This window comes from Rhododendron vialii, chromosome 8a (genome assembly GCF_030253575.1).
Source record: "Rhododendron vialii isolate Sample 1 chromosome 8a, ASM3025357v1".
In the NCBI taxonomy this organism is placed as follows: domain Eukaryota; kingdom Viridiplantae; phylum Streptophyta; class Magnoliopsida; order Ericales; family Ericaceae; genus Rhododendron; species Rhododendron vialii.
The window spans coordinates 23,226,745-23,248,128 of NC_080564.1; the positions used below are offsets into that span (position 1 = coordinate 23,226,745).

Here is a 21,384-nt window from a genome sequence, read left to right on the forward strand (position 1 = left end):
AGTGTGTTTACCTAAGCACATCAGTTTTAATTTTACACCAATCTTCTCTATTATCATCTTTTTCCTTATTAAATACAATAAAAATATTATGCATACAAAGAAAATACATGTCTATACGTACAGCTATACAAATGCATACACGTAGACAACGAAACCCACAAACGCACAAATCACCGACGACGAAACCCACAAATCATCGACGACGACGATGAGGAGGTCACCAGACCTCGCCGTTTACGTCAACAGTAGATCGTCGTTCACCCAAGACTTTCTCATTTGCATCTCATTTGTAGAGAGAGAGGGAGAGAGAGATTAATAAATTAATGGTTTTGCTCGTGAACAGTACCTCGCTATATAGAACGAGCTACAGTGGTTTGAGGTAATATACCTCCATGTTTACCGAATCTGGTGCAGAGGGTTTTTCTGATTTTACTTAGGTAAAATTGCTTGAAAGGAGGTATATCGAATTTGATGTACTTGCTCTAAGGATACGTGAGCTTCAGCGAATTGTCTTTCGAAAACATTTCAATAAGACAAAATTTAAGGGAGTGAGGATATATTGAGAATGATAGTAAATTGTGAGCGAAAACAAAGAATCCTACTAACAAATTGGAAAATCCTATGTGTACCGACCATTTTTGGACCGAAACCGTACCGACGGCCGCGCGCGGCCGTCTCCGGCCACCGGACGGCCGATCCGAGCCGTCCAAAAATTTTAAAAAAAAAAACCGAGGGGCCCCACGCGGGAATTAACGTCATCCGATGTGTGTAGGGTGCTTGATCTAAACACCCTATTTTTCGTGTATATATGTATACACGAAAAATAGGGTGTTTAGATCAAGCACCCTACACACATCGGATGACGTTAATTCCCGCGTGGGGCCCCTCGGTTTTTTTTTTTAAAATTTTTGGACGGCTCGGATCGGCCGTCCGGTGGCCGGAGACGGCCGCGCGCGGCCGTCGGTACGGTTTCGGTCCAAAAATGGTCGGTACACCTAGCAGTACTCAAAAATTATGCGTCCTAGCCAGAGAAGTTGGAGTTTTGCACGTCATGAGTGAGTCCCACATGCGGGACAGATGCTACCACCAAGGTTGCCGAGAGCCTGAATCCGGTGTTCATTTTGCCGGAGAGCCTTTAATGAAGTTGGCATTTTTCTTCCGTTCTGAGGTTTGCCTCCTCTTTTAATTCTTCTTGGCTCTTGTCATTGCCAACAACTCTTGGGTGATCCTACACTTAAGTCTAAACATGTAAAATGACTGGGATGAGCTACATGAATTAGTGTGAATTGCAAATACACGTAACTTGACACGAGACATCTTAAAAAAAAAAAAGAAAAAAAAAAAAAACTGTCAGGGAGTGGGCAACTAGGTAAATTAGCAACTGACAGGTATTTGAAAGGGCCACACTTGGAGCCTTCGGTCTCTGCAGGGAATGGTTCTCTCCCTCTCTCACTCTCTCTCAACAGATCACATGCCCATGAAGACTGCTCCAGACCCACCTACATACTCATCCAACATGGAATGCAAGTACGGAAAAAAGCCCAGAGGAATTATCTTCTTGCCATGGTAAAAAACATCTATTCTTTCACCTTTAGAGTCGTTCTACTTGTGTGTTAGTTTTTTGAGGCAATTGAAACTAAGGTTGACGATAGGTACATGTTCTTGTCTATTGCAGATTCTCCGTTGGGTATTTGCACCCTAATCCTCCTGTTGCAGATCCTCCTGTTGGGTGTGTTCCATTCTTCTTGTTTCCTTTAAATGTTGACTAAAATTCGAAAATTGGGAAAAATTGTGGAAAACCCTGAGTAAATATGTATTTTTTTTCTTTGGCTTTATTTGCAAAAGGGAATTATGGTCTAATTTGCATTACAAGGAAACCTAAAGATATTGTTTTTTAAAGTGTAATAATAGCTGGGATATGGTGGGTTTTGGAAAGGAATGTGAGGCTCGTCTCAATTTTTCTATCCAAATTATGAACATATTTTTGCAAGTGAACAAAAATAAAACTATCGTTGAAAAAATGTTTCCAGCGTACGACTATAAACCCACCTAAACATTATTGATTTGGGTTTTATTTAAAAAAAAAAAAAAAAACAGTTTAGTTTCTGGGCTGTCTACCTCTTGAATTGGGAAATAGTTCCTGGATTAGAGTGTCGACTGCATTGGGAAGACAAATTTTAGAACGGTGGAAGAGTGCAAAATCCCATTTTATAGATGATGATTGAGTCTGAAGTTAAATTGATTAAGAAGGAAGATGATTTGATTGAGGTCTAGGAAGTATAAAGACACCCAATTGAGTGATTTGAGGATAGAGGGCAAAAATGGCTGCAAAATATTTATATCCATGGGCAGATGACAAACCTCATTTGAAAAAGCAAATAGGATGCTTGACTGGTATCTTCCAGCTCTTGGATCGTCAACACCTCCTCACCGGAAGGCACACCAGTGGCCAAAGCCCCAAGAGGCTCCCTTCTGGTAATCCTCTAACAGGGTAGTGTTTTTTCCCTTCTTGATACAATATTTCTCTCATTTAGAAGGTGTTCTTCACTTGGTTTGGGTTAAGATCTTTTATGCCATCGCTTAAATGGTCCATATGAGTGGGACACTGGGACTAATTCTGTAATTGATCTTTTACAGGGCTTCCGATAGCATGTTTTTATGTCATTACTCTCTCTAATTCCTCAACTTGTATAGAGACTAATTGTTTTGGACTTAAGTTTTAGTGATACCTTGATGTTCATTGTCTGAATCATTTCTATTCCACATTCAGCTCAGTTGAAGGAAACTCGAACTAGTGGTGCCAAATAAATCCAAAAAGTCTGATTTGTGAGTCTGAGCAAGAATCTAGATAATATTCACTCCCAACTAAGCAGGAAAACCCTTTTTTATACTGTTTTCAAATATCTGAAAACAAATAACCTGTAGACGCTCCAGAACTTCAGATCTTCCGCTTTGCTAGCTCCCTGGCTCCCGATTCTGGTTCTTGCTACTATATGCTAGAGTTATAATTAGTGATTCTATCTTTACATGTGTATTCTCAGTTTTTTCCACTTTCGGGTGGAATTAGTGATATGCCTTTTCTATCTCACTGTAGAACGTTTGTCATCATCAAATGTTTCTCTTTTTCCTATAGGTTGTTCCCACTTCAACAATGGCACTTTTGAGGAAGAGAACATATGCCATTGGTCAGCAGTAGAGGTACAAATTTTTCATGCCATAGTTTTTGTAAATATCCTGATTCCTGAACTACATTACCTTGTAAACATGAGCATATAGGGAGTTGTAGATGCATGCTATATAGTTACTGTAACTAGTTTTTTTTTTCCCCTTCTGATCTGAAGGCATTGTAAGTCGTAACTAGTTAAGTTAAAGCTTTGTTGAAGATTCAAGTTCTGGTCCAATCCTAACATCAGTAACATGTGAAGTATGCATGCCTTCATGGCTTCGCGCCTTGTATAATAATATTGCATGTGTTTCTATTTAATTGTGTACTCCCAAAGATTTCTTAATAACCATAATGAGGCAATCTATGCTTCATTTTGCTCAAAATTTGTTACTCGACGTGTTCAACATATTATGCTAATATGCTTGGATTCTTACCTTTGTCCGGGCTTCGTTCCTCTGTCTCCCAACTGTTAACAACTCATAACCATTATTCTGCCAATGAAATTGTTTCCATCTCTGACTTTGCCTTTATGATTTGCCACCGTTAATTTGGTGCTGTCATTGTCTATTTCAATCTAATTGTATAGCTCTCATAATTGCAGGAAAAGAGTTCAACAAAAACTGTAAAAGAGAAACATAGAGTTTCCATGGAATCATCCCAAGCATCTTTCTCATCTTACTCTCGATCATCATTCTTCTCTTCTCCTGACTCTAATGGGACAGCTCAACCACCACCCCTGTTCTTCGACCAATCAAATTCCTCGTCACAGTTTGGGAGACAATCCCGTGATCTTCCGAATAAAGTTAAGGGCTCCATGTACAGAAAAGATTGGAGGCTACCTGTTAGAACTTCAACCAAAGAGGAAACAGCAGAAAGTGCAGTTCTGAAGCATGAAAATTCTCTGAGGCCTCTACAGTTGTCCAAATCCGTTAATGGATCTTTCAGTGTTGAATTTCAAGAAGCAAGTTCAAGAACATCTTGCAGATCGAAAGATGGGTCTTTGTTTTCAGTTCAAAGAGATGCTCATAGGTTATCTTACGACGGAAGCGACTTAAGCCGTTTATCGTTTGAATCACGAGATTCATTCAAATCGACTCCAAAGCTTAAAGAACATCCAAGACTTTCATTGGACAGTAGAGTGGGTTCAGTGTCAAGTCCAAAATATGATTCTAAATCAGAATTTGTCATCAAAAAGTCGCTGAGGGATGGTGAAACACGACCTCCTAATGTTGTAGCAAAGCTGATGGGATTGGAGACACTGCCAGATTCTGCCTTGGCAAGTGATTCTCATTTGGAGTTTCTCAAAACTTGCCAAGTTGAGCATTGTGATCCCTTTCCAAGGTCATTAAAACCAACTGATCCATGTCTGTCAATTCGGACATCAACTTCTTTAAGGAACTCGTGGAAGGAATTGGGTTCACGGAATAATCCCGAATCAGTCAAGAAACTTATTTCAAGGTTACCAATTGAACCAGCACCGTGGAAGCTGCTAGGTGGGAGTTCTCAGAAGCTGGATGTCAAGCATCTAAAAAAATTGGGAAGAGCAACTCCCTCCTTCCCTTCTGCTTACATTGAGTTTGAGAAAAGATTGAAGGATCTTGAATTATCTCAATCTGGAAAGGATCTTAGAGCTCTTAAACAGCTAATCGATGCAATGCGAGCAAAGGGGCTCCTAGATAACAGAAGAGAGGAACAAGATCTGAATTTTGCTAATCAGCAAGACTATGAGCCACAATATAGGAGTCCACATCTCAGTGCTGGATCGGTAAACAAACAAAAGCTGCATAGCGACTGTGTACATAGTTTCACAAATAAAGGAGGCAATTCTTTGAGGACTTTTGAGTCCAAAATTGTGATCATGAAACCAGCAAAACTTGTTGAAAAATCTGATATTCTCGCTTCTTCAGTAACCCCAGTGGATTGCTTGTCAAGTCTCCCTAAACTTCAAGGTGAATATGGAGATAGCAGAAAGAGTACACTCAATGATCGATCATCCAAAAAGAAGATTCAGAAAAATGGAAATGCTGTCCGTTCCAGCTATAATAACAAAACAAAATTCACCTCAACGTCATCTCCACAGTTACCGAAGGAGAACACTATAGGCTTGGTGAAGAGCTCAGGATCGGTGAGCCCAAGATTGCAACAGAAGAAGCTTGAGTTGGACAACCGATGTCGGCCACCCATCTCTCCTGATTCCAGCAAATCAAGAAGGCAACCTAACAACCAGCTACCGGAGTTAGGTTCCCCGGGTGGGAAACGAAGACCAAAATCTGCAAATTTACCGCGAATAGACGACCAATCCAGTGATATCAGTACTGCAACTAGGAATTTAAGTTACCAACAGGATGACTGTTATATGCGGTCAGAGGGAAACGTCGTCATGGATTCAGTGATAGATACAGATGTCCCAAATCTGGATCGCTGTGCTGAGAGCAATGGAAGCCAGAGTCCATCCATGAAGAATGCAAAATACTTGGCTTCTCGCTTAGTTAAAAAGGTAGGCGATTTCGATAGTGTTCATTTATTGAATCTGGTCAAATGGTTGATTTGTTTTGCCCCTTTTTTTTTACTTCAGAAATTAGGTCCTACGTTGAGCGAGGATGGATGTTTGGCAGAATTTGCATCAGTTGCCTTGGTGCATCCTAGTCCAGTTTCTGTTCTTGAATACCCAATGTACAAGGATGATGCTCTATCTCCTGTGAAACAGATGCCAGATGTACTCAAAGGTAGGCTTTACTGAGATTGTTTGATTTTCTGTGGCATAAAACCGGAAGCAATTGTTGTTGTATTTCTGGCACATGGATGCTTAAATTATTTGGGCTTCCAAGTTCTGATATATTAAAATCCTTTTCTCAAAGAAAAAATTCCACTTACAAATAAACCTGTACCAGGATATAGTTACTCTCTTAAGATATCACTTTTATGTGATGGAAGAAACTGAATCTCCAACCATGATTATCTGGGGCCATCAAGAATGAAGTTGAAGTGTATAGAAAGTAGTCAGTTGGCTGTCCAACTAAATTGATTAAGGACGGGAAAAAATGGGTGCTTTGGCACTAATTTCGGAGATATGGCAATTTTGCATATTCCCTTTGTGATAATATCCAAGCAACTTCATGTCACAGGAAAATCAACTCATGTCCTGTTTGACTTGAATCTAGATTCGTAATCTTGTTTCACTTGCAGATAATTATCTAATACTAATTGTCAGTACATGAATTGTTTAGGGTTAGATTGAGATTTGTAGATTCTCAGAAAGGTTGAACAGCGGAATATTGGCTTTCGTATAGTTGCACTTTGTATGTAAGCATAATATGATGTGATGCGGTAGAAGCGTAGAACCCTAAGTTGGAGGAAAACGAATCATCATCTTTGTGCCCACACTTGTCAAAAGAAAGTTTGCACGTAGCTGAGAAAAAAGCCTTATGTAACTCAACTAGGTTAGGTATCCTCTTAAGTAGTTTACTAAGGTACAGTTGGTGGGTGAGAACATGTATTGCTGGAAAAGCATTCACATTTTGTGTAATTAATTCCCACAGCAGAAAATAAAATTTTCTCCTGTGTTGTTTGGCAGGTGATGGAACTATGAATTCTAACAGCAATTCCAGTAGAAAGCAACCAGACTCAGCAGAGAACCTTGTGACTTATCATACTGGTTATAGTCATAACTCACAGATCACCCACAAGAAATTAGAAAGCATCGAGCACTTGGTGAAGAAGCTAAGACAACTGAACTCAACCCACGATGAAACCCAAACAGATTACATTGCGTCTCTCTGTGAGACCTCAAACCCAGACCACCGATACATATCTGAGATTTTAGTAGCCTCAGGTTTCCTCCTGAGGGACCTCAACTCCACCTTGACAAACTTTCAGCTCCACCCGCCTGGCCTCCCAATCAACCCACAGTTTTTCTTGGTTTTGGAACAGATCAAGTCAAGCACTCTACATGGGCAAGAGTGTAGCATTAAAAAGCTTGAAAAAGACAAGTTTCACCGGAAGCTCATATTTGATGCTGTTAATGAGATTTTAGTTGGGAAGTTGACTTCGGTGGGGCATTCCCATGAACCATGGTTGAGGCCTGAGAAACAGGCTAGGAAGTATCTGAATGCACAAAAGCTCTTAAGAGATCTGTGTTCGGAAATGGAACAGCTTCAAGCCAAGAAATCCGGTTGTGGGTTTGAAGAAAATGAGGAGGATAGTTTGAAAAGCATCTTGTGTGAAGATTTGGTGCATCCTGCCGAGATTTGGACAAATTTTTGCGGTGAGATTTCTGGAACGGTTTTGGATGTTGAGCGACTGATCTTTAAAGCTTTAGTTGACGAGATTGTTCATGGTGAGGCAGTTGGTTTGCGAATCAAGCTGGGAAGGTGCTGCAGGCAGCTTTCTGCGTAATTTATTTCCGTCTATTCTCTCTTTTATTTTCACTTTCTTTTTGTCTTTCCTTTCCTATTTGTTACTAATTTGTATATTCTTGTTATTTTCGCATCATTCCTCCATATATAAGCACCCATGATTTTTGTTTGATGAGAATTTCGTGGCTGAATTGTAAAGAAAACCCCTTGGTGGGTGTGTTTGGATACGTAATATTTATAAGAATCCAATAATGAGAGGCTTCTTTCCCTGTGTGTTATGCTTGCTTCAAGACTCTTTGAAGATGTATTATGGATTTTGGGCTTGTGTTGTCTCTTCATAATTGAAATTTGATAGTTGAAATGTTTCTTGCTGGCTTCCATTTCTTGAAAATTCCTTATTTTTCGTTTTGTTTTCTGTTTTCCGTGTTTTCGGAAACAAACACAACCAAAATTTTGAAAATAATTCACTGTTTTCGTATCACTTCATTCTTACGCAAAACCATTTTTTCCTGAACTTCTGAAAACACCTTCCGGGTGTTATCTGGTTTGCAGTTAGCTCTCGATGGAGAAAAACATGACTCTGATTGAAGATGTTTTATTGCAAATAGGGATAGAACAATTTCCTGGAAAACAGAAGAAAAATGTTCCATAAAACTTAGAATATAGGGAAATAGCTTCCTGTCAACTCCCTTTTATTCTAGGCCATAAACCCACCGCATAAAACAAGTAAAAGATAAGGTTTTGTTCTTCTAGTCACCAGTGGCACACAAAACCTAGCAGAGGTATGGCATTACAAGCACCAAACTTACCCTTAAAACCCAACCCAAACAACCCCTTTCCACCCATCCCATCCCATTTGAGACCCTCTTCCCACCATCAAAAAACACCCCAAAAAGTTGTCCCAAAACACCATCTTCTCACCAGAAGATCCATATCAACCGCACTGTTTGGTTCCCTACTTTTCGATTCGAAACGAGCGAATGCAACGTTTGATTTCGGGGTCACAACTCCTGACCAGACGGTAGAGGAGGCAGAGAGTGGAATCAGGTACCATGCACAGAGTTTGTTGCAAGTGAAAGACTTGTTTGAGTCATCATCTTCCACAGAGTTGTGGAAAGAAGCCCAGAAGGCCCTGCGGAAGAGGGCTTCGTATCTGAAACAGGATATTTACACCATAATACAGAGTAAGCCCGGGAGTGAAAGGCCTCAGCTGAGGAAATTGTACACTTTTCTGTTCAACAATGTAACTGAACTGGATTACGCGGCGAGGGATAAGGACACGACGCGTGTGTGGGAATGTTACGGGAACATTGCTGTGGCTGTTAATGACATCTTGTCTAGAATATAATGCAACAGAGCAATTGCCTATTCAAATTGACATGCCAGTCTGTTTTCAGATATATGTTATCGTGTTATTTCTAACATAACGCGATTGTCAAGCTTGTCTCTTCTTTTTTGTGTCAAGAGTTTGATACATTAGTCATAGAGCACTGCTAAGGACACACGTGTCAGGAAGGAGCCGTCCGATGCGCGTGCCTCCCACACACGATGCACGTGGGACTCACCCACATTGAATGGTTTCGGACACATTTTGTGACAAAACATTCTCCTAGTTTATGCTATGACTGCAATTAGTTCATTGTCGGCATACTGAATTTATCATTTTTGCCTATGGAAAGTAGATTTAGAATCCAATCCCTTTCTCCTTTGTGCTGAATTGCTTTGCAACTGACAAGCATGTGAGTTGGCCGTGGCATCTGAGCAAATTCAATTTTGTGCTACTGCAAGGACCAAACAAAAGGGATAGACCAAACTAAAGGGATGCAGCTTGGTCTCCTTGTTAAACTTCACTGTTTTTACACTGCTATTCATATGTAAGTGAAATTTCAGTGAGACTAATGGAATTCAGATCTGTTTTCTCTATTGATTTTTCCTAACATCTCTCCCTCAGAATGCATGTCTTTGGTCGATGGCACATTCTGGGTTTCAAATTACTACATTCGAAAGGAAAACAAATGTCATTCTATTCTCATTGTGCAACTAAAGAATTTCACAAAAGGCAATGAAAATTGAAGACCGATAATGCTAACGCCATACACAAACCATGAGTAGCTACTTTAACTTGACTTTTGCAAATCGGATACAAAATTTGAAGCAGCAAAAGCAGCCGATCCCCCCACCACCGAAACCAAAGCAATCAAAACTTGCAACACCACTTCCCAAGGGTAGTCCTCAGGCACCAGATACACACAAGAAGGGCCCACCACCAGCAAACCCAAGCTGAGGCTGAACAGGGCCGCTGGAGTTCCTGGGTCTGTAGCTGCTGACAAGACGCCGAGCTCCTCCGCCTTGGAGAGGAGGCCCAGTTTCTCAATTGAGGAGAGAGAGAGTCCGAACTTTTCTGCAGCCGATAGGAGGCCGGCTTTCTCTGCTTTTGTTAGGAGTCTCAGTTGCTCCACTCTGGTGAGGAGCTTGACTGGGGGTGCTCCGGTGGAGTAGCCATTTCTTGGGCCTTTCTGCATTGGTCATCACTTAACAGAGTTAGTCTTTATAGAAGAAACATATGAGGTGAGATCCTTTGAAGACGTATAAGCATGGCAGTCTGCATTTGTTTCCACTTACCAGTTCATAGAAGAAGGATTTGAGGTAAGATCCTTTGAAGACAGATATCTATAAAGCATGTTTTTCATCTCTTTCTGTAGTCTGGTTCCTTAGCCTTAGGTAATCAAATAAGTGGTGCTTGTTGCAAAATTTGTAGTACATCAAATTCATATTTTTCTCACTCAAACGATTAAGAAGGGACGCGACCAGCATAGAGACATGGTTAAGAAGGGATGACGAGCATAGTGACCTTTGAGCGTGACCATAGAGTTCTTAACCGTTGCAGAATGTTCGGCTAAGAATTGCTCTTATGAGTAGACATTGTCCCGGGAGGGACAACCTATCACCAGACTAAGGTGTATGTTGGTAATAGTGCCCTCACACACAGCATCTGGTTCACGAGGACAACTATCGCAAACGGGATTCAAACTCGCTATCGCATGAAGAAGGAGAAGTTTCGCCCCTCACCTTTGCCTCGACTACTACCACAGTGGTCATGATATCAAGTTCTGAAGTGCTACAAACACCTCTGCTCTATATCAGGATTTTGGATTTGCTCAAGATAAAAGGAAAGAAAATAGCTGTTTGTTCTCTCTTATTTGTAGAAACTTTATATCTAACCCAAAAGCTTAAACTATTAGGTGGAGCAATCCTAACATTATATTAAGTGATCAACCATTACATACGCAAGCAAAGTGGGAATGTATTTTTATGTGATCGGCGGAAGTCTGAAATGGTAGTTGTTGATAATATTTGAACCTCTGTCAAATCCATGAGAGTACGTGGTGCTTCCCACTTGACTATCACTCCACTTGCAATGTGGGATTGTATTCCTTTAACACTATTTTCCTGACCCAACAATTCTTTCACCTTGTCGCTTTTCTTTCCTTCCACAGATACATCATCCAGGCAATAATGCATTAGGGACTGTCTAGTGTCTATCATTGTATCTTTACAGTTTCTTTGGGAATTGTTTCGCTATTTATTGACAGAATAGAGAAAATGAGTAAAACCTTTTTGTGGTGGATGGAGGAGGATTGCGAAAACACATAATCATGGTAAGGATGGCTTAAATGAGCGATGTGGGATAAAGTCTAAGGCTCACCCTCACGTGCAGCCCAGATGCATGTGGAAGTACAAATTGAGGAGACAAGGACCCCGTTCGTTTTGGGATTTTAGATTTGGAATTGTAGTTAATGAGCATAAAGAGAAATAAAATAATGACTGAAAATATGGGTAATGATTGGAGAGAGATAGAGAGAAAAATGAGAGTAATGATTGGAGATAAATAGGATAATGATTAGAATTCAAAATCCTTAAACGAACGGGGTCCAGGAGATTGAATGGGGAGATGGAGACTCGACCGCGTGAGGCTCTAATACAATGTTAGATTACTGGTTCTAACCTAAAACTAATTAACACCTATTGCCTCTAAAATTTATTAACCAAGCATGAGCAATGGCTCAAAAGCCTCAAATGAACAATGTGAGATAAAGTCTAACAAATACAATTCCCGAATTAATACTATCATGCTTAAATGAGAGCCAATGCAGTCATCAAAACATGGGCAAGATTAGCAGCAATATGATTTTCAGTGGAAATATGGTATCTAGAAAAGATATATTCTCATTACCCCTCACAATTGCAGTCATCAAAACCAAACATGGGCAAGATTTGATATACTGACCTTTCCAGAGCCAACAGTGTTGGTGGCAGAGGGAATAGGCTTCTGGGTAGCCATGGATTTAACAACAAAAAGAGTAGTAATTGAGACAGAGGCAGAGTAGTGTTGGTTGCGGTAGTGTTGGTTGCTTGATCTGCTTATTATTCCTTTCTTGGTTGAGGAATGAATCAGTGGAATTCCTCCGTTGGTGCTGCTGCTACACCACCCCATGCCTTCCATCTCTCTCTCTCTCTCTCTCTCTCTCTCTCTCTCTCTAGTTTCCTTCTCTTTCTTTGCAATTGAAGGTCATCAGTGAGTGATCGACAATGGATTGAATTGAATTGTTTGGTAGTCCACGTGTCAACACATTATTGGCAATTTCCTTCCAAGTCATTTTCCAACGGCAAAATTCATTTTCACCTCCTGTGCTTTGGACAAATATCACTTACGCCCCCTCAACTCTAATTTCAGACATCCATCGGAAAAGATAACAGTCCAACTTTGAATGCCCGTGGCCCCCGACTATTTGGCAAAGTGATATTGCAAACTCTGTTAACAAAACAATCAAAAAAGACATAAAATTGCATCTTGATTACTCCATTTGAGACACAACACGTACCACAATTTATAATGTGTTAATTCTCTCCATCTTAAAGAATAAAAGTTACGAGGAAAAAAGCAAGAAAGTGAGGGTGCGAAATGGATCGCTGCCTAGAGGACTTCAATTACACATAGATATGAATACAACAGAGAGAGAGAGAGAGAGAGAGAGAGAGAGAGAGAGAGCGAGCCCGATCCTGAGATTTTGGAGGCCCTAGGTGAATTTTTTAAAAATGAGGCCTCTCATTGTTATATACTAGCGAATGCTCGTGCCTGAAAGCACGGATGGACATGACGCAATATTGCTTCAATTGACAATGCCAACTAATGACATCAATAACTAAATCCTGACCAACGAATCAAATTTAAATCAATCAAATCAAATTCTCCATCAAATTTAACATGCAAAATGGAAATGAACCACCAAAACTGTGTTAGATCTTTTAAAGATTTAGCCACAAAGAGTATTCCCAAAAAGAGAAAGAGAGAGAGACTAAAGGCGCATAAGTGAAGAAGTTATGAACATGTATTTTTCGCTCCCTTGACATTGAGGTTGCTTTCTTTTTCTGTTGTACACTATTTATGTTCTAGCAAATTTTTCAATAACCGAAAAGCAATCAAGCCCCAAAATCTGATCTTATGCCTAGATAACTACATATATAATACACAAAGAAGTTCAAATAGGAGATGGTTAGGCAACAATAGTTGGTCCAAATTTTAGCTTCTAAATTTAAGGTGCACGTGAACTTATCACACTAACCAATGAGCCATATTGCCTTCTCCTATTTTGAGACCACCACCAAAAGCTCATTTTCCTTTACTTTCATATCAGCTATCATCCATGTTTAGCTTCAGAGTTCCTACACCAGGAGGATACCATTTAACTAAAATAGGAGAAGTCAAGAGGATTTGGATTTGGGGGGAGGGAGAATTTAAATGCGTCAACACATTTAAATTCGTAAGACTCAATTTTTCTACAACTTACTGGAACATTGGAATAAATTTTATCAAAAAAATTCCTATGCATCCACGTTCTAAGTGCGGTATTCAAGTCACTCCTATAGAATTGCTCACATCATTCCTGTGCACCTATATCGATATAAGTTGAAGTATCCATTTTTAGATCATTGTCAAGTCCAAATGTAGATAAAAAAGGGGGCATGCAGTGCTTTCTTACACTTCAAACAATACCACTTAATAAATGTTAAAACCAAATATCTCAAAAGAATTGATGATAAGAACCGAAGAAAACCATACTATGAAGCACAATAGAATGAGTTACTCATGATAAGTTTGTTCAAACCCCAACTCATGAAAACGAAACTTAAAAATTAATAACACATTCCATTCTAAAATCTTAGGTAAGATAAACTTTTTCGATCAAGGTACCAGATCAAATCAATTAAGTAGTTACTACCAACTTCAACTAAAAAAAATAAAAAAGTGTCTAACTCAATGTTAATGATGTCGTGATACACACACGCCTGCCTCAAATATTTATGCAATACCTCCAACTCATTGAGCAAAGTATGCCATGACCCACTGCCCTTCATGCCTATTGATTTTTATAAGTTAAAAACATTACCATGTTAAAAATAGACTGCTGCTATGAGTTGGTTTTTATAGAAATTAAAATACGTGTCTACTTTTTTTGTAGAAATCTGTGTCCGTGAGCGTGCTACAATCAAAACTGAGCTACTCTCATAGCTAGTTGTGTAGGAATTTTAGAGGTCGTAAAAGGAAAATAAAGTCAAAAATTGGATCATAGTAATGGTGCATCAAGCATACAATTTATTTCTCACTTTTCACCCTCCCTTTTCTACTTGAAATATTTAGTTCTTTGTATATAACTACGATTGAATGAGGAGGAAAACATTCAATTGATCTTTGGTTTTTTAGCATGGCGCACATGGCATGTTCACAACTTATGAGTAATGACATAGTACCTCTTGAGCCACCGACTATCTAACCTCTTTGTCCTTCAATCGTCCAACAAATTCATTATGTTAAACAAAATAGCAACTTCTTGTATGGTGGAACGCAACCAATGAAGAAAACATATAATAAAACCCAAAGCCACATAATGGAAAGAGAGAGGCAATTCAATCAAAGGAAAAAGGAAACAAAGCAATACAGATGAATATATCTCATATAGAACTCTAAAATATTGTTAGCTTCGTTGAATAGAGCAATCATAAAGTATGATAACCAGAAAAAAGACTATATTGAGTCACGTCAACAAATACGTGTCCTTGGAGTTGAGGTATATATTAAACCTAGACTTACACAACCGTCTCATACCGATAAAATGGGTGTAGAGGTCAATTCAATGTAATACACAAATGCAAAAAGTGAAAAAGGGGTTAAGAGAATTAAAAAGATGTAAAAGCATAGAAGTCAATTATCTAAATAAACAAACTCTGCATTTAAGAAACAAAATTCATGTTCACGCTAAAATAAACACACACATATAACTAATGAGGAAAACTCCAACTTCATGTAACAAACAAAACCCAAGATATAATCAATACTCTTAACAAAGAAACCCAAAAATTACGTACCTTTGAGTACATTAGAAGCCCAAAGTTAACATAACTACGGCAAAGAAGATTTTTTTTATCTGTTGCAATAACTTTTACACCCTTGATCCTTGTTTCGCCTTTCCAAAATGGAAGCATGCTTCGACTGAGCTTTAGGCACTAAATTTTTTTTGTTGGTAACACTTACATTAACTCAAAGCTAGAGTATGTCAACATTAACAACCAAAAGCCAATACTAATACCATAACAAAAAAGAAGTTAAGAGAGCACTTTACCTAAAGGGATCTCTGATCATACCATCACAATTCCATAAGAATAGGAGCTTTGCAAGAAAGATCGGAGGTGGAACGCCGATCATCCACCAAAAGCACTTCCACTCTTTCCATGTTACCCCTACAATGTAGTATCAAACAGATTGTTAGAGTGCTAGAAAACGCGAACCTCTTGCAACTCCAGAATAATTATCATGCAGGGGAAAACACCTTAATCAACAACCAAGCCTCACTTTCAAATCACAAGACAAAAGCTAAAGGTTAGGGAGATGCCTACTTGTCTTAAGGTGATTCACTTGACCGGTCTAAAATTCATTAACCCAGGTCAGTTAAAAAAGGAGAAAACGAATTACAATTATGGATTATAGCAAGAATTGAATTTAAGCTGAAACATTTTTTTTCCTACCTAACTTTATATCCCCTCAGATTGAATTTTGGTTCTCGACGCTTAAGTAGACAGCAATGAATTACTAAGTTATCCTTACTCATACTGTAGGGGGCCGAAATATCCGAAGGATCACAGGGTTCACAAGGTCCAGAAGGGAGAATGAAGGATCGCACACTGTTCGACCCATCATCTAAGCTGTTTCAGTTCACCTGTAAATAAGTTTGGGCTTCGGCCCGATATGCCAATATTTATCCGAAGGATAGACGGAACCACGAGTACTTCACCGAACGTCATAAGCTGTATCCGAACATACGTACACTTGAGTTCACTCGGTGGTCTCACCAAACGCACGGGTAAGAACACCCATTTGTTCGGATAAGTTTCTCTTCGGTAAGGACACCAAATGCTCGGATAATTTCGTATGGCAGAAGTGGGTCCCACCGAGTACAGGCGATTATGGAGCCTTCCATAAATATCCACTGATACGTAGGCTGTCTTTTCTGATATTCGAAGTGACATCTCTGAACGATGTGACCTTTTTGACACCGACCCATGTGGCTCTGTAAGACTTGGGAAGTGGAGTTCATTAAATGTCCCTGCTACAAGGCGCCAACCGAGCAGAACGTAACACGTGGAAAGTATGACCAACTTGCTCAGCACTCCACCCCCTGTGCCTATAAATAGAAGAACAACACCACTAAGAAAGGGACTCTGGACTCGAAAACAACAGCATTCTTCTCTCTACCAGCATATTTTTCTCACTAAACTTCTTCTTCTCTTCTCCACCTACTGACTAGTTCGTCGGAGCTTCTTCCCGGAGGAACAACCCCTCCGGTTCTGCAGGTACATCAAGACCGGCGTTATCTCATACGCAAACAGCTACACAAGAAGGATCACGAACAAATCACACCCCCACAATTGGCGACTCTGCTGGGGAAGTACAACTTAAAGTTTTGGGGTGTTCTTTGTGTTCTTCGTGTTCTTGACACTAGTTGAAGTCCCAACTCAAATTCTGTCTGCTCCACTCCTCTGAACGGAACAAATGGCTCAACGCCTCTCACTTCCGCGTTCGGAAAACTTTACCCTTGGGTTGGAAGGTTATGGGTCTATCAGTCTTGAGCCTCATTAAGTGGCTAGGATGGTTCCCCACGTGGCCCGCCAACTTTCGTTTCCATCCACCGAGTTGGATATCGCCTTGGCCGAACAAAAACGTCAAGCAGCGGTTATTGCCATGCTTCAACAACGGCTGGAGGAGCGAGACGGAGGGATGATCGCAACCCCGACAAATGAGCATCACGCCGAGCCCAGTCGACCGAAGAAATCCCGCAAGCGAAGCAGACCGTCTCGTCCAACCCAGATAACCGACCTCCTTGTTCCCGAGCGACGAACTGTCTTTGAGCGTCTTGATCAAGGGGCTTTACGGCCTCGGTTGCCGAGCATTATTCGTGCTGAGAGTTCTCGATCTTCAGCAACAGGTTCAACAGCCGGGACCCATAAAAGAGGAATGTCCACCCGAGCACAACCTCAATCCGAACGATAAATGAGTCTAAGAAGTGGAAAGAAGCCCGTGGATTTAAACAATCCACCTCGGCGCAAATGCACCAGCAGCGACAGGGAATATTCAGAACGATCCCAACACCATTCCGAACGTCGAGAAGTGCGACATTCGGCTCATTTAAGCAGCCGCCACCGAACGGAGAGCGGAGGAAACCGATCGGAGCACGACAATACAATTATCCTATATGATCAGTTTACGGGCTTGCTGACCATGTATCAACCCGTCGACTCAGGTTTCAGCCCCGGCATGCTCCCTTGGCTGGCTCAAGAGGAGAGGCGTGTGCGCCTTTGGTTCCAGCCACTCGGCGACCGAAGGAAAAAGAGGAGCGTCACCAGCACCACCGACGAGAACGTAAAAAGACTCCTGAGCTGGTGGCAAAATTTTCTCTCCCTATAGTCCCGCGAACCCCAGTTCAAGAGGATAATTCGAAGCTCGGGAAGGCTAAGGCTTCCCCCTTCATGGATGCTATTCAACAGGAGCGGCCGCCGGACAGGTTCGTTATGCCGAAGCTGAAGCGTTACGAAGAGAAGGAGGACGTAGTCGCGTTCGCTTGTCGCTTTCGACAAACTATGAGCCTCCACAACTTTTCTGACGCCCTTATGTGCAAGATCTTCCCACTCACCCTAAGCGAGCCAATTATGTTGTGGTACAACCAATTAAAGCCCAAATCCATTTCTTGCTTCAACGAGCTGGAATTGGAGTTTAGCAAATGCTTTGTGACCAGCAACATTCAACCAAAGACGTTGTCTATGCTGGTCAACATGCGGAGAGCGGTAGGAGAGACCCTACGGCTTTATACCGAGCGTTACTAGGAGGTCTATAATCTGATCCCAGACTGTGATCAAGGCGTTGCGGCCGAATCTTTTATGAACGGGCTAGATCCAGCCTCGGCGATGTTCCGTGAGCTCTCGCGTAATCCTCCTAAGACAATGGGAGAGCTCATGACGATAATCGAAAAGGACTGCGTTCATGAAGAAGCCATGGCCGAGCGAAATCCACCAAAGGCTCCAGAGCCCGCCAAAACTACTGGGCCGAAGAAGCAAGTATCAAACGTTCGCCAGGGGCATGGAGGCCAAAGCAGCTCAGGCCAAACGACCAACAAACCGACCAACAAGGGTCGACCTCCGCAGCACCCTCAGCCGCAGCCGTGGCAGCAAATGAAACGAGAACCGCGGCCAGACGAATACGTGGCCGAGCAAACTGTATTCACTGAACCAATCTACAAGCTCCTTAACATCATTGGCAAATTGCCATTCTTTGTTTGACCGACTGTACTCTTAGGCACCGTCGGGCGTGGACCAGGGATGTGCACGTATCATAAGGAGCGCGGCCATTACACTACGCAATGCCCACCTTTTAAACGGTATCTCGAAAAACTGGCAGCGGCTGGGCATCTGAATCAGTGGATTGACACTCGGCGAAATCCACTTCCACCGCCTCCCCCTTTCATTGGCAATCTCGTAAATGTAATACAGGGATTGGTTTCCGAAGGAAGGGCAGCCGAGCTTCGTTCAGAAATTGACAGAGCCGTCTCCTCTTTATCCATTTGCAACATTGCAACCCGGGCAAGCGAAAGTGGGAGGATCCGAGCCTCGACAACACTATTACCTTTTCATCCGACGACTTGAAAGGTGTTCAATTCCCTCATCCGGACGCCCTCGTCGTTACTGTCGCTATTGAAAAGTCCATCGTGGAACGGGTATTGATAGACCAAGGAAGCTCGGCGGACGTGATGTTTTATTCTACATTCCAGAGCCTCGGATTATCTCCCGCTCAACTTCGGACAGCGTCCACTCCCCTTGTTAGTTTCACCAGAGCCCCGGTTTGGCCACTCGGCTTGATCACTCTCCCTGTGCTGGCGGGATCACGGGTTCTCGAAATTGAATTTTTGGTGGTCGCTTCTCCCAGTCCATACAACGTGATACTCGGCCGAACCTGGCTGCACGAGATGAAAGTAGTTGCTTCTACTTATCACCAGGTGGTCAAATTTATTGGCTGGAATGGTCGGCAGGAAAGCCTCTGAGGTGACCAGATCCAGTCGAAGAAATGCTACATCAGCACTGTCACGAACAAACAGAGCTGTTTGGAGGTACAATGCGTGGAAGCTACTCCCGATCCTATAATCGAAGATGTTGGAGTGCCGGCCGAACGATGATCTACCGAGGAGTTAATACGCTTCTCAATTCCCGGAGGTGAAGGAAGATATTTTTTAATTGGGAGTTCTACGAGCGTGGCCGAACGAGAGGAGATGTATGACTTCCTAATGAGGAATATAGAAGTTTTTGCTTGGACTCCACAAGACATGCCGGGTGTCGATCCTTCGTTCGCCATGCACTCATTGAATGTCGATCCAAGTAGGCGGCCGGTGGTACAGAAAGTCCGACGTTCGTCCGCTGCACATATCGAAGCTGTAATGACAGAAGTGGATCAACTGTTGGAGGCAGGCGTCATTCGGAAAGTCCTATACTCCACCTGACTTGCCAATCCGGTGGTTGTGCCAAAGAAAAACGGGAAGCTAAGGGTTTGTGTTGATTACACAAACCTCAACGACGCTTGTCCTATGGATAGATTTCCCCTTCCTCGGATTGAGCAAATGGTGGACGCAACAGCAGGGTGCGAACGCTTGAGCTTTATGGATGCCTATCGAGGCTATCACCAAATAGCGTTGGATCCGGAAGATCAGGAGAAGACGACCTTTATTTCTCCTCGGGGCACTTATTGCTACAAGGTCGTGCCGTTCGGCCTGAAGAATACCGGAGCAACCTTCCAACGTTCCATCACAAAAATGTTTCCCGGAATGCTCGGCAAAACAGTAGAAGCTTATATCGATGATCTGGTTTGCAGAAGTACGTTTGCTCGAGACCACCTTCGGGACTTGGGAGAGGTCTTCGTTGTTCTGAAGCGGCAGAAATTGCGCCTCAACGCTGAGAAGTGTGCGTTTGGTGTCAGTTCGGGAAAGTTCCTCGGTCACATAGTGAGCCGCCGAGGAATCCAAGCTGATCCCACACAGATCCAGGCCGTGCAAAATCTCCGAGCTCCCACTACTATCAAAGAAGTATAGCGACTTACAGGAATGGTGGCTGCCTTGAACCGCTTCATCCGACGTTCGGGAGACCTTTGCCGTCCGTTTTTCCGAGCAATCACCACTAGCCGACGCAGATTCGTATGGATCGAAGAGTGCGAGCAGGCTTTGCAATCTTTAAAACAATACCTGTCCCACGCTCCTTTGCTCGTCAAGCCCCTACTTGATGAAGATCTATATATCTACCTTGCTGTTTTCTGATCACGCGATGAGCGTTGTTCTTATTCGAAAAGCGGGGATGGAGCATCAGCCAATCTTCTATTCCAGCAAAACGATGACGGACTCTCAGACGAGGTATCTGCCTATGGAAAAATTGGCATTGGCTCTCGTTTCAGCTAAAACGAGCCTCTTGCCTTACTTTCAATCCCATAGGATTGTGGTCCTCACTGAGTTTCCTCTCAACGCTGTCCTTCGAAAAACGGACACGTCAAGCCGGATCCTGAAATTCTCTCAAGACTTGGCTAACTTCGACATCCAGTTTGAGCCTCGGATAGCTATCAAAGGGCAAGCCTTAGCCGATTTCTTTGTCAAACTCACTCCTGGCTTACAAGACGAAGCCAATGCTTTGGCCACCGCCGCTGAAGAAGCTCGGATTCAAGAAGAAGAGGTTTTAGAAGGACCATCCAGCCGTCCCGTGGAGCCACTCCGTGCTCGGTACTCCCTTGGACGCAAGAAACCCAAGCGACAATGGAAGCTCTTCTCCGGCGACGCTTGGCAACTGACCGTCGACGGAGCTTCTAATGTTCACGGGGCTGGAGCGGGCATCGTCCTTGTATCACCGAGCGGGACTGTGCATGAAAGCGTGGTCTCGATTGGGTACACGGCGACGAACAACGAGGCGGAGTATGAAGCTTTGATTGCAGGCCTCCAACTTGCTCTTCGGCTGGATGCAGATTCGGTTCATGTCTTTTGTGACTCTCAGCTCATTGTGGGTCATTTAAACGACAATTATCAAGCCAAAGATCAACGCATGAATGCTTACGTGAGCCACGTATTGGCTCTGTTAAGAAGATTTGGCCGAGTAGAAGTGGAATGGATCGCTCGGGAACAAATGCACATGCTGACGCCCTGGCAGGTCTTGCTTCGGTTTACAAGACCTCGGGCAGTCGCACTATCACCTTTGACGAGGTCCCCAGACTGAGCTTCGAACAGCCGTGTG

General features: G+C 42.3%; 3 protein-coding genes and 1 long non-coding RNA gene across 8 annotated transcripts; 2 read left to right on the forward strand and 2 right to left on the reverse strand.

The window, feature by feature from the left end:
- Window positions 1-1,260: 1,260 nt before the first annotated feature.
- On the forward strand, window positions 1,261-7,788 carry LOC131299160 (protein LONGIFOLIA 2-like). 4 transcript variants are annotated; one of them, XM_058324759.1, is made up of 7 exons: window positions 1,261-1,566; window positions 1,676-1,729; window positions 2,383-2,491; window positions 3,134-3,198; window positions 3,768-5,663; window positions 5,742-5,892; window positions 6,741-7,788. In XM_058324759.1, the coding sequence occupies exons 5-7, from the start codon at window positions 3,813-3,815 to the stop codon at window positions 7,559-7,561; spliced, it is 2,823 nt and encodes a 940-aa protein (XP_058180742.1). In that variant the 5' UTR covers window positions 1,261-1,566; window positions 1,676-1,729; window positions 2,383-2,491; window positions 3,134-3,198; window positions 3,768-3,812; the 3' UTR covers window positions 7,562-7,788. The 4 variants fall into 4 exon arrangements, with proteins under 4 accessions (XP_058180742.1, XP_058180743.1, XP_058180741.1 ...); XM_058324760.1 differs by having other exon boundaries at window positions 2,383-2,475; window positions 3,134-3,199; window positions 3,792-5,663; XM_058324758.1 differs by having other exon boundaries at window positions 2,383-2,475.
- A 263-nt stretch (window positions 7,789-8,051) lies between these two features.
- Window positions 8,052-9,819, forward strand: LOC131299162 (psbQ-like protein 3, chloroplastic). The gene has a single exon (XM_058324762.1). It carries the CDS (start codon window positions 8,306-8,308, stop codon window positions 8,867-8,869), a length of 564 nt encoding a protein of 187 aa, XP_058180745.1. The 5' UTR covers window positions 8,052-8,305; the 3' UTR covers window positions 8,870-9,819.
- LOC131299161 (uncharacterized) lies at window positions 9,529-12,091 on the reverse strand. The gene is made up of 2 exons (XM_058324761.1): window positions 11,810-12,091; window positions 9,529-10,037 (listed from the first exon to the last, which is right to left on the reverse strand). The coding sequence occupies exons 1-2, from the start codon at window positions 12,023-12,025 to the stop codon at window positions 9,639-9,641; spliced, it is 615 nt and encodes a 204-aa protein (XP_058180744.1). The 5' UTR covers window positions 12,026-12,091; the 3' UTR covers window positions 9,529-9,638.
- A 798-nt stretch (window positions 12,092-12,889) lies between these two features.
- Window positions 12,890-15,683, reverse strand: LOC131299163 (uncharacterized). Of its 2 annotated transcripts, none has more exons than XR_009190645.1 (3): window positions 15,475-15,683; window positions 15,201-15,318; window positions 12,890-13,245 (listed from the first exon to the last, which is right to left on the reverse strand). It is a non-coding gene; the product is annotated as an uncharacterized LOC131299163 (long non-coding RNA). The 2 variants fall into 2 exon arrangements; XR_009190644.1 differs by having other exon boundaries at window positions 15,408-15,683.
- Between the last annotated feature and the right edge of the window lie 5,701 nt (window positions 15,684-21,384).

Excerpts from the sequence above, each read along its gene's own strand:
- LOC131299160 (XM_058324757.1), top strand. The coding sequence starts at position 2,322 with ATGGCTGCAAAATATTTATATCCATGGGCAGATGACAAACCTCATTTG. Across the intron at positions 2,476-3,133 it reads CCCCAAGAGGCTCCCTTCTG|GTTGTTCCCACTTCAACAAT; the intron begins GTAATCCTCTAA and ends TTTTTCCTATAG. Across the intron at positions 5,893-6,740 it reads GATGCCAGATGTACTCAAAG|GTGATGGAACTATGAATTCT; the intron begins GTAGGCTTTACT and ends GTTGTTTGGCAG.
- LOC131299162 (XM_058324762.1), top strand. The coding sequence starts at position 8,306 with ATGGCATTACAAGCACCAAACTTACCCTTAAAACCCAACCCAAACAAC.
- LOC131299161 (XM_058324761.1), bottom strand. The coding sequence starts at position 12,025 with ATGGAAGGCATGGGGTGGTGTAGCAGCAGCACCAACGGAGGAATTCCA. Across the intron at positions 10,038-11,809 it reads ACACTGTTGGCTCTGGAAAG|AAAGGCCCAAGAAATGGCTA; the intron begins GTCAGTATATCA and ends TGACCAATGCAG.